At 26.6% G+C, this 19,525-nt stretch overlaps 8 protein-coding genes across 8 annotated transcripts, besides 1 other annotated feature; 3 read left to right on the top strand and 5 right to left on the bottom strand.

Annotated features, from left to right (window-relative positions):
• Positions 1-75: 75 nt before the first annotated feature.
• EHI_026380 (Sec7 domain protein) lies at positions 76-4,266 on the bottom strand (the record flags this gene model as incomplete). Its single annotated transcript, XM_650289.1, has 1 exon — positions 76-4,266. One exon carries the CDS (start codon positions 4,264-4,266, stop codon positions 76-78), a length of 4,191 nt encoding a protein of 1,396 aa, XP_655381.1.
• A 203-nt stretch (positions 4,267-4,469) lies between these two features.
• EHI_026370 (ENTH domain protein, putative) lies at positions 4,470-6,569 on the top strand (the record flags this gene model as incomplete). The annotated part of the gene is made up of 1 exon (XM_650290.1): positions 4,470-6,569. The coding sequence occupies one exon, from the start codon at positions 4,470-4,472 to the stop codon at positions 6,567-6,569; it is 2,100 nt and encodes a 699-aa protein (XP_655382.1).
• An 89-nt stretch (positions 6,570-6,658) lies between these two features.
• EHI_026360 (phosphoserine aminotransferase, putative) lies at positions 6,659-7,735 on the bottom strand (the record flags this gene model as incomplete). The annotated part of the gene is made up of 1 exon (XM_650291.1): positions 6,659-7,735. One exon carries the CDS (start codon positions 7,733-7,735, stop codon positions 6,659-6,661), a length of 1,077 nt encoding a protein of 358 aa, XP_655383.1.
• A 597-nt stretch (positions 7,736-8,332) lies between these two features.
• EHI_026350 (Rho guanine nucleotide exchange factor, putative) lies at positions 8,333-9,811 on the bottom strand (the record flags this gene model as incomplete). The annotated part of the gene is made up of 1 exon (XM_650292.1): positions 8,333-9,811. One exon carries the CDS (start codon positions 9,809-9,811, stop codon positions 8,333-8,335), a length of 1,479 nt encoding a protein of 492 aa, XP_655384.1.
• Positions 9,812-9,899: 88 nt separating this feature from the next.
• EHI_026340 (thioredoxin, putative) lies at positions 9,900-10,283 on the bottom strand (the record flags this gene model as incomplete). Its single annotated transcript, XM_650293.1, has 1 exon — positions 9,900-10,283. One exon carries the CDS (start codon positions 10,281-10,283, stop codon positions 9,900-9,902), a length of 384 nt encoding a protein of 127 aa, XP_655385.1.
• A 452-nt stretch (positions 10,284-10,735) lies between these two features.
• Positions 10,736-12,322, top strand: EHI_026330 (pumilio family RNA-binding protein; the record flags this gene model as incomplete). Its single annotated transcript, XM_650294.2, has 1 exon — positions 10,736-12,322. One exon carries the CDS (start codon positions 10,736-10,738, stop codon positions 12,320-12,322), a length of 1,587 nt encoding a protein of 528 aa, XP_655386.2.
• Positions 12,323-12,632: 310 nt separating this feature from the next.
• Positions 12,633-13,289, bottom strand: EHI_026320 (uncharacterized protein; the record flags this gene model as incomplete). Its single annotated transcript, XM_645648.1, has 1 exon — positions 12,633-13,289. One exon carries the CDS (start codon positions 13,287-13,289, stop codon positions 12,633-12,635), a length of 657 nt encoding a protein of 218 aa, XP_650740.1.
• Positions 13,290-13,501: 212 nt separating this feature from the next.
• On the top strand, positions 13,502-14,950 carry EHI_026310 (uncharacterized protein; the record flags this gene model as incomplete). Its single annotated transcript, XM_645647.1, has 1 exon — positions 13,502-14,950. One exon carries the CDS (start codon positions 13,502-13,504, stop codon positions 14,948-14,950), a length of 1,449 nt encoding a protein of 482 aa, XP_650739.1.
• Positions 14,951-15,444: 494 nt separating this feature from the next.
• Positions 15,445-17,917: a repeat region.
• Between the last annotated feature and the right edge of the window lie 1,608 nt (positions 17,918-19,525).

Below are 19,525 nucleotides of genomic sequence, written 5' to 3'. Positions count from 1 at the left end.
TAGTGTTTGGTAATACAGAAAGGTTTAGAGAAGACTTCATTTGGTTTAACTACATAAGTCAATACCTATAAGACTTTAATTGAAAAAAAAAGAAATAAAACAAACGATAGTTGTATGTTCTTGAAGTAATTTATCACAGACAATTGATATAATTTTATCTGTCATTTTAAATAATAAGTTAATCATTGTAAATTGAGAAGATTCTATTGCTAAAGAAACAAAACAATCTACCGCTGCATCTACAGCTAACCCAAAACATTCCATATAGGTTGTTTTTTCTATATCACTATAAACTGATGAATATTCATCAATTACTGACTGTAAAGACTGAAGCATTTCATCAGATTTTTCGTGGGATGCAATATCATGAACCATTTCTTTTAATACAATAAATATCTTAAGGTCACAAGTCAATAATGTTTTATTATCTGTAGGTTGGAATGTTTCATAGTGATTGATAATTGGTTGTGGAAGATGTTTTGTTTCTTTTTTCTTTTGACATTCTAAACTACAATAATAATGTTCTTTACAATATGGACATAGGAATGATAAATGTGAACTAAATTCTTTATTACATGTTGAACACTTAATAACTCCAATCATCTCTTTATTACCTTTAGGTGTTTTAACTCTTAAATTAACTTTTTTCAAAACTACTGCAGCAATATGGCTATGGACGAGTTCCATAATTAATTTAAATCCATCATAGCAATTGTCATGATGAGAAACTACTTCAACAATATCTTGAACTAATAGTCCAGAAACAGAAATACCAAATTGAAGTGGTGAACAACAAAACATATGACAAATCATTAGTACAACTTCAATATATCTAATTGGAACTTTTTTATTTGCAATAAATGAAGAAAGGTTAAGAGCGAATGTCATTCCAACAGTTGTTATCCATTCTTTATCTTTTTTTTCGATATTACTATAAACGAGAGGAACTATTTGTGTATAAACAACGTTCCAAGTCATTTCTGAATTATTATTTTCTAATTGAATTAATAAATATTTCATTGCTTCCACTGCACATTCAACATATTTTGATCCAATAATTCCTCCCCAAATGTACATAACTTCTGTTAATTGTTTTTTTTCTTGTAAATAACTATTTGCAAGTGCAACAAGATCTCTTGCCATTTTTTCATTAGAACACTTTTTAGAATAGAGTTGAAGACCTTTTGTAATTAGATATTGTGTTTCGTCATCAAATGTTTTAATTGTTAATAATCTAAATGAAGAAAATCCTCTAATAATAACATTTGGAGATGAATCTACTGCTGCCAAATTTAAAATATTAATAATGGCTTTCCAATTCATTTTTTGAGATGGTTTATAATCATCTAAAATAGATTCTATTGTTTCTATAATTGCATCTCTTACTGGTGGTACAGCAGAGTCTGCCATAACAATCATTAAAGAATTTAAAATTATATCATTCTGTGGAAATTTTGACTGTAAAAGTCCTAATGCTTTAACTGCTTGTTTTGCAAGAATGTGATGAGGATGAAGTCCAGCTTTTACATAAATATCACATGCAATAATTAAAGCTTGGTTAATAACATTTTGTTCTCTACCAACTATCATTAATAATATTTGAATAAGAATATTAAACAAAAAGTATTGAGGAGACAATGTGTTAATTTCTGTCATAATAACAGTTTTTAAAGAGTTTAAGAAACATAAGAAATTTTCATTTGGTGCAACAGCCTCTTTAATAAATATATCATTAATAACAGACAAATGTTTTTGAAGTAATTGTTTTAAAGTGGTAAGAGTTTTTTGATCAAATTTCTTATTTGCAACACGAAGATCGTTATTAACAAATGTAAATATACCAAGATATTCTGGATAATAAATGGGATGTTGTGGTTTTGGCATAACTTTTATTTCAGAAACATCTCCGTATGGTTTTGGCATTAATCCAAGATTATCTAAATGACTTATTACTTTTAAACATGATAACCATGCATTTTTTAATAAAGGACCTTCTTCTTTACAGATATTAATTATATACCTGATGGCAAGAACATGTTTAGGACTCATTTCTTCAGGAGAAAGAAGCATTGTCCATAATGAAATATCAGAAGTAAGGTCATCACATTCTGCCATACCACAATAAGCAGTTATATGAATTAATTTTTGCATTCCTCTTAATGAGTTTTCAACAAAATCACCTGTTTCTTCATTAAAAAATAAATATCTACAAATGTCAGTACATGAAATCAATGTACTTTTAATAAACGCTTTAATCACATCAATAGAATTTTCTAATTTACCTTCTTCTTTTGTTTGATAGATTCTAATCATATTTGCATCAATCCCTGATAATGTTCTTAGTACTCTTTCTTTAACTTCAAGATCATTTACAGTATTTGGACCTATTCCTGTTAAACATTCAGCAAGTGCAAATGAACCACTAGTTGCTCGTTGAAATAATCCTTTAATATCAATATTTCCTGCATTACCAAGCATTTCACTAAATTCTTTAAAAGTAATACGTTTTGTCTTTGTATCAAGAGCAACACACATCACTGATGTAGCTAATAAATAAATTTGTTCTGGTGTCATATTCAATGCAGCATTACATTCAGCATATCTAACAGAAAAACGTTCAATAATATTATCCACTAATTGAACTTCTCTTGGAGCACAAAACATCCAAAACATTCTTTGAAGAGCATCATCAAACCTTTCTCCACTAAAGTCTATTTCTTTTATTAAATTATTTAGTGCATCATTTCCGTCATTACCTAAATTAGATATATATTCTGTTACTCTACGTTTATCTAATCCTTGAGTACTCAATAAAAAGTCAGCAATAGAACGGGAAGAATTTTCACAAAATTTATTTGAAATAAAATATTCTACTCCATCTTTTGGGTTATTGGCAAATAATGGAAATCCATTTTCTAATAATACTTTCCGTTCCATACGCTGTTCGATAGTAGAAGGAAGAGGTGAATAATTAATTTGAATAGTTGAAATATTATCAATAATATTTAATATACATTTTAATGCTCTCATACGATTATCAGTATCAAATTGTTTACTAACAAATTTTTCCATTGATTTTATTTTTCCATAAACAACATCAGATAATGTTTTGACTAATGACCTAATAACATTTGGTGCAGCGATACTACAATCATATAATTGAAACATTGAAATAATACATTCTTGTTTTTCTGTTAAAGATACTAACATTTCTAACGTTAGTTGTTTTTGTTGAGGAGTAGATAGTGAAGAGTTGAGTATAAATAAATACAATCGTTCAAAAATAACTGATAATCCTTTTACATGAAGTGTTGGTGAAGACATTACTTCAATAAATATTTTTAATGTTGGAATATATTTTTGTGGTTCTGTTGTAAATCCATTAGCAATTAAACAATCAATCAATGGTTTCTTCCAGTCATCATACTGTTGTAATATATGATGATCAGCAATTGTAAATATTAATAAAATAGATTTAACTGCATGAGCATGAGCCCTTGAATTAAAATATTTTTGATTTTCATTTGAAAGTGTTTTAACAAATTTCATTTTTTCTTCTCTATGTTTTTCTATATCACTTCTTATACGAGAACTAAAGTTTACTGATGTCATATACTTATTATCACTTTTAACATGAACAGCATCTGGTAAACACCAATCATCAGTAGAATATTTTGCTGATGTTGTTAATAGTGTAACAACTGGTGGAACACCATTGGAATACATTGGAGTTTGTGGTGAAACATCAATGAATGTTTGAATTAAATCTTTTACACGTTGAGCTTCTGGAGCATTTGGAAGAAGTATTACATGAAGATCAAATAAACTTGAAATAAGAAGTGAATATACTTCATCATGTAATCTGCAACGAGAAAGATTTGTAAAGGAAGTTAAAACAATAGGTAATAAAGAGTCTTTTCCTGTAGAAGAAAATGGAAGAATAGATAACATAGATGAACACACTAATGATAGTGTTTCTGAAGTCATTAAGTCTGGTGTTATTAATGGAACAAAAATGGATAATAATTTATTTCTGTCTTTACTCTTAAAAATAGCATCTAGCAATTGAACAAATAAGTTTTGATTTAGTGGAGATAAAACTAATAAAGGATCCTCTAACGAAGATGTACTTTCAAGAAATACTTTTGATGCTTGATATACTATATCATCTTTACTTCTATAATGAATTGACTCTAATGTCTCTACCAAAAGTGACAATTTAGAAGAAGGATCAGGTAGAGGAGAAGGTGTGTTCTTTTGGGACATTGAAACGATTATATCTTATTTTTTTTTGTCTTTTCTTTGAATTTTTGTTTTTACTTTTTGTAAAACTTAAAATTGAATTTTCTATTGTTTTTGAATTTTGCAATATAAACTGTACATTCGTAACTTACAATCTCAAGATCTTTTTTATGATAAGTTACTAAGGGATTTGGCTTTAAATGTTTCAATGTGTGAATTAATTATCAATGCAATTTGTTGATTATAAAGTTAAATTAGCAACTCGAAAAGCTTGCAATACTTCTAATTGTCCTCCTAAACCTAAACATATTCGAACAATTGTTGTCAAAAGCTTTTCAGGAGGTGTACCTTCATTTTATTCAGAACTAACAAAATGGATTTTATCATTTAACCCATTACAACAATACAAATCTTTAGTGACTTTACACCGTGTTCTTCGAGATGGTTCTTCTCAATTACTTGGGGGTTATTTAGATGCATTTCTTCCAACAATTAATCGATTGGTTAATACCCCACAACAATTAAATGCTTATTACGCCTTTCAACAAATAATTAAACACTATGCAAAATATATTCAAATAAGATTTGTGTTTCACCAAAAACATCGTATTTTTACTGGCTCATTATTAGTTCCTCACGAATTACCAGAGGAATATTATTCTGATCAAAAAACTCTTTCAGTTCTATCTTATATGATGGATTTAATGGATTATTTATTAGTAATTCCTTTGCCAATAATTCAAAATTATATTGGGGATAATTGCAAAATGGATTGTACTATTCCTCTCATTCTTGATTCTTATAGCCTTGTAAAAGACATTACATTCTTTTTGACTAACCTTGCACATATTGAACAAAATCAATCAGTTTTTACATTTTTATATGATCGTTTCACTAAAACTTATTCAAAATTGAACCAACTTTATTCAGCAGCAAAAAATAATGGTTATATTGTTTCGTTAATTGAAGTTCCTAATCTTCCCCCACTCCCAACGTTTAATGTTAATGACGAAGAAAGAAAATTATACTTAAAGAAACACCCTCATTCTATCACTAAAAATAACCATCTCCAAAAAACATTTCTTCATCAAAATAATAATAATACCAAAGAAATACTTGAACTTGGAAACCATTTTTCACAACAACTTTCAAAGTTATTTGATTTATTAATTCCTCCACAACTATCTTCAGAAGATCCAGAATCAAAATTAGAAACAATGGCTTCTTGTTTAATGCAAGAGCTACAAAATCCTTCAAATCTAGATGATATAAAAATACACATTTGGAAAACTTTAATTGGAACAAAATATTTATTACAACAACGAAACTTAGATTACGTTGATGCAAACAATAATGGAGAAAAAGTTATTAATGAACTTTATGATCTACAATCTATAGCAGACAAAATAAAAGTCTCATTTCAAATGAATGAGGGGTATGAAGAATTACAAAAATATATTGAAGAGTTTGTTTCAATTCTTTCATCTTCATCTGCCAATACTAGTGAAACTACACCTACAAATCAAGACAATGACTTAGTTTTGTTTGATTATATAGGTGATTCAAGTCATGATAAAGTCATTCAAACCTCACAAGACGATTTCATTGATGAACAGTCTTTTAACTCATTTATACCCCCAAACTTACAAAACCAAGAAAATAGCTCTAATGAAGAAGAAGACTTCAGTATTGTTCTTAATCAAATTAATGATCAAATTAATAAAATTGAAGATGTGAGGGATGCTTTAAAGAATTGTAACACTAATGGAAATGAAACAATTAAACGATTTGGCGATTCAACACAAGGACTTATAGACTTTATTCAAATAGCTGGAGAGTGTGAAAAAGAACGAATTAGAGAAGGAAAAGAAAAAAACAACCAAACATATTCTAATAATGAAGTTTGGTCAGAAGGGTTATTGAGTTGTGCCAAAAAAATAGTAGAATGGGCACAATATATTAGTTCTGCTTTAATGAATGGAGAGCCAGATGAACGAATTTTAGCTGGGTTAAAACAATTTAAATCACATTGCTCTCAACTATTAACTGCTGCTCGAGTGAGTATGGAAGATCAGTCTCCTCTTCTTCAAAGATTAGAAAAAAGTTTATGCTCTCTAATGAGTCAAATTCAAAAAATCATTCAAAACATTTTATCAAGAGAGCAAGAACAACGCCAAGAAATTAAGGAACAAAATAAAACCCAAGACAATGGAATTGAGAGTAAAAAAGAACTGATGGAATCTCAAGTTCGTGTTCTTCAACTTCAGAAAGAATTAGAAAAAGCTCAGAATCATTTATATTCGTTAAGAAAAGAAGAATACAATTAATAATACTATTTTACTAAATTCATTACTTGAAAATTACATTATAATAAAATTTAGATAAAAAAGAAATGATTAATATGAAACGAATTAAGTTAATGAGTATGTAATTGTTCAAAGTCATGCATACATTTAATTAATGCTTGAACAGATTCTATTGTAACTGCATTATAAATTGATGCTCTAAATCCACCAACAGAGCGGTGACCTTTTATACCAATTATTCCTTTTTGTAAAGCATATTCAGAAAATTCATTTTCAAGTTGTTTATATTGTTCTTCCATTACAAAACAAACATTCATAATTGATCTATCTTTCTTACGTACTGTTCCTCTAAAGATTTTATTTCTATCAATTTCAGCATATAACAATCGAGCTTTTTCTTCATTTAATTCTTGAATCTTTTTTAAACCACCTATTTTCTTAATATATTTTAGAGTTTGATTAACAGTAAAGATCGATATTACAGGAGGAGTATTGTACATTGAATTATTTAGAATATGAACTTGATAATCAAGTATTATTGGTATTTTTCGTTGAACTTTTCCTAATATTTCTTTCTTGATAATAACAATAGTAACTCCAGCAGCTCCACAATTCTTTTGTGCACCTGCATAGATTAAACTATATTTAGAAATATCAATTGGTTTTGAAAGAATATCAGAAGACATATCTGCAACAAGGGGAATAGGTGATTCAATATCCTTTCTTATTTCTGTACCATAAATTGTATTATTTGTAGTAATATGAAAATAATCATAATCACTTGGTATTTGATACTCTGGAATATATGTGTAATTCTTATCTTTTGATGTTCCTATTATTTTAACTTCTCCTATATTTTCTGCTTCTTTTATTGCTTTACTTGCCCATACTCCTGTATCAAGATAACATGCCTTCTTATTTAATAAGTTCATTGCAACCATTAAAAATTGAAGTGACGCACCACCTCCAAAAAATAGTATTTCATATCCTTCTGGTATATCCATTACTTCTTTCATCAGTGCTTTTGTTTCATTCATCACGTTAATCCATTCTTTTGATCGATGAGATATTTCTAATATTGATAATCCTTCCCAAAAGTTATTTACTGCTTTTGCTGTTGCTTCAATAACTTCTTTTGCCATAGCAGCAGGTCCAGCTCCAAAATTATGAATATTTTGCCTTTCCATGTTATTTTCTGTCTTTTACTAATTACAGTCTGTCTCTTAAATATCCAATAAGACGTGTCATATACCACTTTTAATGTATCTCTGTCATTTTAACTCTGTTCACTTTTCTGTTTGTTTTGTTTTTGATATCTTATCAAATTTTTACCAATTCTATTCTTCTTTTCTTATCCTTCATCTCTCCATTTTGTCTTTTTTACTTCTTATCATTCTCTCCTTCTTTTCCTCTTATCTCTATCAATAACTGACTAACAACTTAGTCAGAATGTCTTTCATTTTCTTGTCATTGTTTTCACTTATTTATCTCCTCTTTTAAAGATCTTTAGACTTTCTTTCCATATATCCTTAGCTTAGATTAACTTGTAACTGACTAATGCGTCATTTCATAGCAATCTGAGGATATTCTAATACAACAAAATAAATATAATTAACACTCACTCAACATAACACATATCAAACATAAAAAAAAGAAGAAAAAGTCAAAAACACAAAGTGATAGTCAAACCCAACAAGAAATGTTCCTTTTATGAAAATAAAAATAAAAGATATATATCGTTCATAAAATATTTAACTTTAAACAATAAAACACAAAAACAATATTTATTCTAATAAAGCTAAAGCCAACCGAGCACGTTCTTGTTTAGACCTCTTTCTAAGACCCTTAAACACTTCAATATTTCTATCAGCTGAACGAACACAAAAATTACAAATTCTTTGAGGAACAGGATTAGGAGGAACAATCTTTCTATTTTTTGAACATGAATCACAAACAACAAACCCACACCTTTCACAATGATATTTAAAACAAAATATTCCAAACTTCCTTTTACAAATAAAACATAAAGTTGCTTCATTAAATGGTTGATATAAAGGAGCATCAAAACCGACAGTATCAATATTTTTGGAAAATTTTTTATCAGACTCTTTTTGAATAGCTGATTTAAGATCATTAGCCCAAGTATTGCGTTCTTCTATAGAAGAACAAATAACAGTAAAAGACTTGAAAGGAGATAAGAGATTAAAAGTATTTGGTTGTAACCCATCCTCTATATGTACTGAATTTAGTCGTAAATACAAATTAGGATAAAACAACTGTAGTTGCATTCTTCCATAAACTAAAATATCATTAAACAAATAAAAATAACGTTTCTTTGGTTTTGTTTTACTTAATTTGAATAAAATACCTTCTCTCATAATATATCTATGTGCTTCAACTAACGTAAGATGATAAGGACCTTCACAAAACTTCTTTTTTATTGCTAGTAACTTTCTTCTATTATCTTGAAGTTTAACTTCATCATTAATTTCTTTAGCAAGTGACTTCAAAGACCCAACTAATGCTGTTGTTTCTTCAAACAAAGGATCGTTTCTATCTGTGTGTTTTAAGAAATCACTTAATAATAAATTATAACGAGGGATTCTTTGTATTGGTAAAATTAAATAACTCCGTAATGGTTGTACAGTCTCACCTTCATATCCGTATTTACTACAATGATGTAGTAATTTAACTACATCTTTCATATGTTCAGCTTGTTCAACTGCTTGTAAACCAACAGAGTTATTTCCAACAAACATTCTATAAACTCGTAGGTATGGCAGTGTACCAAGAAAGACTGATGATAGTCCAGAAACTAATTGATTCTTCTCAACTAAATCCTCAAGTGATTGTAGAAATACTAAATTAACACGAACAATATCTCTATAAAATAAAAATATAGATTTGTATAATGTTGGTGGTAATAATGGTGGTTCACATGACTGTAATGGATCTGCGTAACATCTTAAACACGTCATTAACATTCTTACATATGTACGTTCAGTTGTTAGTAATTCCATTGCAATTTTCTTACGATATACTTCTCTTGGAGTTGTTAATATAGTTGGTTTATCACATTTAATATTGTTAAATAATTCTACTGGTAATGTATGTGCTTCAATCGAATGAAAACAATTACTACATCTCTCATCAGGTAAATCAGTCATTCCTTCAAACCTGTTGCAATTACAACCCTTAACTCTACACTTTCCTTCATGCATTCGAGGAAAAGAAGGATATGATTGAGGGGATATTGTTTCCATCTCTCAATAATAAGAAAATCTTAAATTTTCAAGATAAAAGTTAAAATAAATATTAAGAAAAACAAAGAAAATGAATTAGTCAATTCATTTAGTTTTTGGCAGGAACATTTTCAAGAACAAATTTCTTTAATTCTTCAACGGTTCTTTGTTCTTGGAATTTCTTACTTTCTTCTCCATTGAAAACAAGAACAGTTGGGAATCCTCTAATTCCATGTTCTTGGCAAAGTTCTCTGTAATCGTCACAGTTTACTTCAGCAATAATGACATCTTCATTCTCAGTGAATGCTTGTGCGACTTCTTCATAAGTTGGGGCAAGTCTCTTACAATGTCCACACCATGGTGCAAAGAATTTAACTAAAAGAGTTTTTCCACTATTTTGGTAAGTCTTAAAATTGTCTGGGTTAAGAGAAACAAGTCCTTCTGAATTAGCAGAAACTAAAGCAATTAAAAGAAGTGCAAAGAAAGTTCTCATCGAATAAATTATTTTAAGTTCATTTGTCTTTTCATTTTAAACTTTTTAGTTACCAAAAATTATAGTATTTAATATATATTTTTATTAATTTAATTAATAAAATAAAACACTTATTTTCCATTCATTTCATTATTTATTAATTACACTTCTTCAGCTATAAACCATATTTTGTTTTGTTTTTAGATTTAATAAAAACACCAAATTCCTTCCTCTATACTTTTTAAGAAAAAATAAATTATTTTTTGATATTTAAAACACATTATTAAAAATAAACAAAAATTTGTAAAACAACCCTAATAAACTATAAATATTGTTTTTTTTTACTATAAAAAATACTAAATAATAAAAGGAAAAATAAATAAAAATGAAAAAAAATATGAAACGACTTCATTGAAATGAACCATAAAAATGAGAGTAAAAAAATAGTAAAAGAAATCAGGGTGTCATTGAACATGACAAACACATCAAAGGACATTGTTCAACAACTCTTGTTCAATGAGTCGAGATCTACTTCTGCACCTCCTCAAATGGATAGAATTGGAAGTTCTGGAGAAGTAATTAGTTTAGAGGACTTAGAAAAACAAGCGTATAGAGCTCATCCTGAATATCACCAATATTATTTCCAACAAAAGCCTGCTGATCCAAGATTACCAAAACCATTATTTGAAGAAAACCTTCCAAAAGGTTATGAAAGTGTTTTAAAGAAAGCATTTAAAACAACACCATTTAATTTAGATAAAATATTAGAGGGTTTATCAGGTCCTAATCTTCGAAATGAATTAAGAATCGAAAATGAAGAAAGTTATGAAGAAGAAGATGACGATGATAATAGTGAAGAAGATAACAGTGAAGAAGATAATACAAATGAAAGTTCAGAAGAAGGTAACAGTGAAGAAGATAGTGAAGAAGAAAGTGAGAGTAGTGAAGAAAGTTCAGAAGAAGAGGAAAGTGAAAGTTATGAAGAAGATAATCAAATGAATAGATATTCACGTTACCAACAACAATATCAACCTAATTACCAATATAATGGAAATAGTTATCCAATAAATTTTGGATATATATATCCAATAAATGACAATGTTACTCTTGACTATGTTTCAATGAGTAAAGAACATAATGGTAGTAGAACAGTTCAACAAAGTATTGAAAAAGGAAGTGAGGATGAACGACAAAAAATATGGAGAACACTTCAAGAACATGTTGTAGAATTATCATCTGATTTATTTGCTAATTATGTAATACAAAAAGCAATAGAATTTATTCCAGAATCACGTCATATTGTTCCACAAAAAATGAAAGGGAATGTATTAAGACTTACATTACATATGTATGGATGTCGTGTTGTTCAAAAAGCTGTTGAATATGCATCAATGAAAGATAGAAGATTATTATTTGAAGAATTAAGAAAATCATTAGTAAGATGTATTGAAGATCAAAATGGAAATCATGTTATTCAAAAATGTGTTGAAAAAGGAGATCGACAAATGGTGATGGATATTGTTAATGCACTTCAAGGAATTGTTTTAGAATGTTGTAAACATCCATATGGATGTAGAGTTGTTCAAAGAGTAATAGAAAGTGTTGATTATGATTGTGTTACTGAATTATTACAAGTTATTGAACCACATTCACTTGATTTAACTGAAGACCAATATGGAAATTACGTTGTTCAAAATGTACTTGAACGAGGATATCCAAATGACCGTCATAATATTTTACAACAAATTAAAGGAAATATTGTTCGTTTATCTATGGGAAAATATTCATCAAATGTTATTGAAAAATGTTTTAAATTTGCTACACAAAATGAACGTCAACAAATTTTAGAAGAAATTTACCAAAATAATGGAATTTTACAAATGATGCAAGACCAATTTGCTAATTATGTCGTTCAAAAAATTATTGAAGCAATTGACAGTTCAGAACGTGAAAAGATAGTAGAATTATTCATCAAACCTAATTTAACCATTTTAAAGAAGGTCACTTATACTAAACATATCTTAAACTTATTAGAAACTCTTGATGATATTCATTTATGAAATTTATGTTTTTGCTTATTTTGTTTTTTGTTCTTTTATTATTATTCTATAATATATAGTTTTTTTTTATTAAAAATATAGTAAATTAAAAAGTGAATGGATTAAATTAAAGAATATGTTCATTTGTTTGTTCATTGAATGAATGTGATGAAGACTTGTATGAACGATAAAGGGGTATGAGAATTAAAATAAATAAAATAATTAGACCAATAAAATATCCAATTGGATTAATTGTTTCTGGAAACATAGAATGTAAAAACAAAGATACAAAATAAAAATTATAATTCAATAGTAAATTTATTATATTTAATTAATTTTGTGATGATTTAAATAAAGACTTATATATCTCATCATCATCTTGTTTATTTACATTAACTTTTGCTTGATCAGCAATTGTGTTTGCAATTGGTTGAGTTACTAGAGCAATTTTATTTTCTTCTTTTTGAATAAACTTTGTTTTATTTTGTTTTTGATCAAAGAGTTTACAATGAAGTTCCATTTGTTTCTCCATCTCTTCTAGTGGAAGATTTAATGGAATAAATTCCAATCCTTCTGTTTCACACAATGGGCATTTATTTCCATTAATTGATTTGATTTCATCAAGAGCTAATTTAGAAATAACACATCCACATTTGAGAGCTACAAATTGATGACCTGGACTAAACTCTACTTTCTTTAATGGACAAACAATAATTCCATTACTCCATTCGATATTTAATTCAATAAAATCTTTTTTACTATGAATATATCTTAATTCTTCAGGCATTTCATGATTAATTAATGCCTTTAATAATCCATCTTTATTGTATAACCTCCCAACAACATCACAAACAACTCGTTTCTTAAACAGTTTGTGTGTTAAAGAACAATAACGATATCTATCTTCAGTGTTACATTTTTTAGTTTCTTTTTTTTTATCTTTTACAAGGTCATCTCTTCGAGCAACAACACCACCATCACATCCCATTCTTCACTCAATTAAATAAATTTTATTTGTTCTTCTTATTTTTTATTCTTTTATAATAATTATTATAAATTTATTATAAATTTATAGTTTTAAAAAGAGAGTAATATCTCCTGTAGAAAGGAGAACATGAAAAGATTATGAACAATAAATTAGGTTTGAACTTAAAAAGTTGCTTGATCTTTTGTTTTCTCACTTAAAAATTTTATTACAAAATGTTAGGTGGCTTTGGTGCTTTTAGTTCAAACAACCCTTCTTCAAATAACGGTTCACAACAATTCAATACTATGGGAAGTACTGGTAACTCAATACCTAACATGGGAACAAACTCATTTGGAGGAAATGGATTAGGTACAAATACAATGGGAGGAAATACATTTGGAACAAACCCATTAGGAGGAAATGGATTAAGTACAAATGCGTTTGGAGGAAATACATTTGGAACAAACTCATTAGGAGGAAATGGATTAAGTACAAATACAATGGGAGGAAATGGATTAGGCACAAATACTTTTGGAGGAAATGGATTAGGCACAAATACTTTTGGAGGAAATGGATTAGGAACAAACATGATTGGAGGAAATGGATTAGGTACAAACTCATTAGGAGGAAATGGATTAGGTACAAATACAATGGGAGGAAATACATTTGGAACAAACTCATTAGGAGGAAATACATTTGGAACAAACTCATTAGGAGGAAATGGATTAGGAACAAACGTGATGGGTGGAAATGGATTAGGAACAAACATGATGGGAGGAAATACATTTGGAACAAATGGACAAGGAACAAACACAGGAATAGGAACACCCACACCACAAGATTTTACTAAATCACGATTTCCAACAGAGAGTATTAAAAACAGAGAGTCAATTCAAATTATTCCAGAAAGTAATAAAATCAAAAGAGAAAAGAAGAAACAAGAAGTTACAACACCAACTATAATTAATGAAACAAATGAAAACAAGTCAAAATTAGATGATGTATTTGATCTTTCTAGGAAAAACACAACAAACGAACAACCACTTTTCTTAAGACGATTTAACCAAACATTTAATTCACCATATAGAAGGAATGGAATGGTACCGTTAATACGTCCTTCATATATTAATAATTCAACACAAAGACAATCAATTTATTCATGTAATCCCATAGGAACATTAAATCCAAGTTATAATTGTAATATCAACAATAGCATAGTGACTTCCATTCCTGGAAATATTTCAAGAAATAGTATTTTACCAAATACAACTATAAACAACCAAACAAGTATTCTTTTTAATAACAATCAACAATCTGTATTATATGGACTTAATCAAGGAAATAATTCTATATTATCAAATAGTCCAATAGTGCAAAATATAAAAGAATATGCTATTATTTTATCTAACTTAACAATTCAAGACACACCATTAATTATAAATGTATTGTCTCAATTTGGAGTTATTGTTAATGTTATTGAATGGAAAAATGGAGTTAAAGTGATATTTGCAGATGAGACAGTTGTTAATTATTTAATTGATATGAAAAAAATAATGATCGCAGGAAAAATGTGTTACATCAGTGATCCAAATGAATCATTCTTATTAAAACTCTTTGATGGACAAACATGGAAAAGTTTATTTTCTAATTTATTTAATTTCCTTCATTCAATTTGGAATTAATTGAATCATTTATAAGTGAAATAATGGAACTTTGAGTTTATTATTTTTAATTAAAATAAAAAATAAGATAATAATAATAATTAATTATGTGTTAATAGAATTAGTTTCGATTGTTACTGGCTCAACCGAGACTAGTCCTGTCTATAACCATTCTTCTGATAGATTTACTGAGTATATTTAGTTGTAGTAGAACTATTGTTTCATTCCATTATTCAGGTTTTTAATTTCATTATTTTTAACTTCTTTTATAATGTCAATTTTATTTTTTTCAATTCTTTATTTAATTAATAATTTATGTATTTATTATTCATTGTTTCAATCTATTATTCATTTTATTTTAACATCTCTATTTCTCTATTTCTTTATTCATTTATCTCCATTCTTATTGTGATATACATTAATAATATCAATTATTAGATTTAAATTTTATTCTTTTTATCTATTACTTATATTTTATCTTTGTATTTTATTACTTTTATATTGTGTCAAGAATATTTCCAGTTACTAATTTTCATTATACTTAAATTTAATTCATTTAATGTTATTATGACACTATCATAATTTCTATATCTTTCATTCCACGAGGTGATTTGTTTTATTTTCCAATTTTCTTTATTTAATCTCACCTGTGTTTCGTATAACAATTTCAAATATTCTAAAGTAATCTCGTTATTTGGGTATATTTCTTTTTTTGGGTCTTTCTTCCTTATTCTAATTTTCTTGTTAGAATCAATCATGATTTTATTTGTATTGATTCTGATTATTTCATTTTTATTAAATTTAATTCTTTCTTTTATTATTGTCATCATATATTTTAGGTACTTTATTCTTTCTAGTGCTTTAACTTTTATTCCTTCTTCATCATTTTCTTTTAATTTCATGATGCACTTTATTCTGTACCATTTCCTTCCCTTGACTAAATCTTCTAGTCTATTTATTTTCTTTAGGATTTCTTTAATTTCATCAAATTTATCTCCTATTATTTTATTTTGGAGATAGAGGTGCATACACATTGAAATATTCATATCATCTTGTAGATCCTGCACTCTAATTCCTGACCATATCCATCTATTATTAATTTCCATTATTAATCGGTCAGCTTCTTTTCTTTTCCAGTAGTAATTAATGTTTGAACATTTTTCTACTTTCATTTCTTTCACTTTATTGATGAGAGTGTTAAGATATTCTTCATCAATTTCTGTAGAGTTATTCTTTAATATGATGTTTTTTATTATTGAATCACACTCTACTCTTCTATTATATCATTTACTTTCACTTTAATGTACCGTTTAGTGCTTTCTTTTATTTTATGTGATATTTTAATATATTTAATATATTCTTTTTCATTATTGACATTGATGTTTAACACTTTTATTATACTTTCAATTTGTTCCCATCTTAATTTCTTATATAATTTCTTATTCAACCAATTAATTGCAAAACAATACATCACTTCAATTAAATTTCTATTTCTTTCTTTTGTTGTATTTCTTGTCTGATTATCATCTCCTGTTTTTTGACAATCAGTGCTTTGCTTTTCTCTTCGATTTCCACTACTGTCTTTTTCATAGGAGTAGTTTCGTTCATCTCCATCGTTCCTGATGATGTTTTCCTCAGTACTGGTTGTGTATTTATCACAAGTGTCATCGTTTTCTTCTTCTCTAGTTCCTTCTGTGAGATAAAATTTTCAATATCATCTTGTTGTTTTGATATTATTTGTTTTTGTGTCTCATTTTCTTTTTGGGTGTTGTCTAATTCTTCTCTTGTTGTTTCTGCAATTTCTTGGTTTTTAATTGCAATTTCTTGATATTCAGAGATTTGTTTTTCTTTATCTCTTATTTCTTTCTTTAATTCTTTAGTATTTTCCTTTATCATTTCAATTTTCTTCTCTAATGTGTTTGCATTTTGTTCTAGCATTTTGTTTCTCTTTTTCAACTTTTCAATTTCTTCCTTCATTCCTTCATTTTCTTTTTCAATCTTCTTTTTATTAGCTTGGATACTTCGGATTTTTTCTTCTTTATTATTTACTTCTGTGATTTTCTTTCCTTCTATCTCATTTATTTTTCCTTGTAGTTTTAAGTTTTCTTCTTCTAATTTTTCATTTTCTTTCTTCATTTCTTCATAATTCGTTTGAATCTTTCTATTTTGTGGTTTCATTTCTGTAATTTCTTCTTCAAATTCTTTCCTAACTATTTCTTTTGCTTTTCTCATCATTTCTTCTGAGATGGCTTGTTCTTCTTCCATTCTTTTCATACTTAATTCTTTAAGTTTTCCTTGTAATTCAGTAATTTGATTTTTCAGAGTAAGTATTTCTTCTTTTTCTTTTTCTTCTTCTATCTTTTCTTCTTTATTTTCCATTTCTTCTTGTACTTTCTTTATACTTTCTTTGCTATTTATTATTCTTGCAATTTTACATCTATCATTCATTTCTTTAATTGGGTTTTTGTTTTTAATTTCTGCTTCTATAGCCTTAATGTCTTTTCCTCCCAATCTTTTGTTTTTTCTTTAAACTCTTCTTTCGTCTTTTCAATTATCTTTTTCTTTTTGATTGAATATACTTCTTGAAGAATATCATACCATCTTTTCTTCTTACCTTCATATTTTTTAAGTATTTCTTCGTATTCTCCTTCTTTCCATTCACTTGTTATATTTTTTATTCTTTCTTGTATCTCATTTATTGTTAGCCATTTGTATTTGTTATTTGTATAATCTTTATTATTATTGTATTTACCTTGTTTTTTATTTGTTTTTCTTTGTGTCTTTCGTCTTCTAAACCCTTTTTCCTTGGTGTATCGTTTATTTTTATTATTATAATTGTTATGCTATTTATTGCTATTGACATTTCTTTTTTTATTGTATGACCTTGGATTTCTATGTCTTGTTTGCTTTTCTTTACAAGACTCAAAGGTTTTACACAATAGCCATGGCATTAAAATTTGTTGTATTTCCTGCATTGGAAAAGGATCTTATTATTGAAGTTTATAAAGAAAATAATAAAACAAAATCACATTGTGATCAATCTACATTTGAATATGAAGGAATAACAAATGCACTTTTTGGAAAACAATATTTCACACCAAAACGAATCATAGTAATTGAAATGGAATGATTCAATCTTGATTAATTGAAAATGAAATAAAAAAGAATAAAAACAAATCAATGAAGAATATGAACAACCATTTCATTCATCTGCCAATGAATGAAATGGTGAATTAAAAATAGACATAATTCAATGTTGATTTATTTTATTTCATTTAATGAAATATTCACACCCAATGAGGGTGTTTTTAATAAATAATAAAAGAAATAAGAATAAAAGAGAAATAAGATAAAATGAATAAACAATTTATTTGTATTATTTCATTGAATTAATTCATTATGAATCAAATGAATAAAATAATAGAAATAAGAATAAACAAATAAAGAAATAATAAAATACATCAACATATTTATGTTATTATTTCTTCATTCTTATTTTATATTTAAACAATAATAAACAAAACATAATAAGAAAGATAAATAAGAATAACACAACATAAAATAAATAATAATAATAAAATATACAACAAACAAGAAATAACAAATGATAAAAGATGAACTAAATAAAATAACAACATGAATAAAGAAAATAGAATAAATAGAATAAATTAAGTGATGTTTAGAAAAGAGGAAATGACAAAAAGAAGAAATGAATGATGTTTATAAAAGATAAAAATAAAATAATAAATATAAAATCAAAACTAAAATAACATAATAATATAATAACAATATCATTGATTTTATCTTATTTTATTCTTATTTTATTTATCTTCTTTTATTATTTTTATTCTTCTATTTTATTAAATGAAAATGAATGAGTAACGACTCTAAGAATGAAAATAAGAAACAACACACAAACATTAATACAAAATCAAACAATGAAATATCAAATAATAATTGAATATGATGAAGTAATTTAATAAGAAATATAATAAATAATAATAATAGAAAGAATGAAATAAAATAATATGAAATAATAATAAGAAAAGAAAATGATATAAATGATGATATTAATAATAAATGAACTTATATATAATAATATAATGATAATGAAATATTCATTCAATATAAAATAAGAAATAAAGAAAGAAGATGAAATGTTATTTAAAATGAAAAACAAATTAGAAGATAAAAAGAAAGAAATAAAACAAAATAAAATAAAATGATTTATTCATAAAATACCTAGAAAATCTAAATAATAAATAAAACAAATAAATTACTCATTTTAATGATGGATAAAGTTATTAATATCCATTAATCAATGAATAAATGACAATTCTATTAACACTTAATTAATTCTTTATTATTATTATTTGATAAACATGAAGTTTCTTGAATATAAATTATTCTTATTATCTGTTTTACTTTCTATATTTTTAACCCTAAAACATTTTTCCTTTTTTTGTTAAAATTTACAATACCTAAATAAAAGAAAATTTAAATTTCAATTCAATAAGAATTTATGAATAAAGTTCAATTAGAAAAAGTGTATTTAGCAAATGTAATATTGTATGCTGATTCATTAGAAACAGTGAA

The sequence above is a fragment of the Entamoeba histolytica genome, genomic scaffold (genome assembly GCF_000208925.1).
Source record: "Entamoeba histolytica HM-1:IMSS scf_1104750516671 genomic scaffold, whole genome shotgun sequence".
NCBI classification, from domain to species: Eukaryota; Evosea; order Mastigamoebida; family Endamoebidae; genus Entamoeba; species Entamoeba histolytica.
This window is presented reverse-complemented; position numbering and strand designations above follow the sequence as displayed.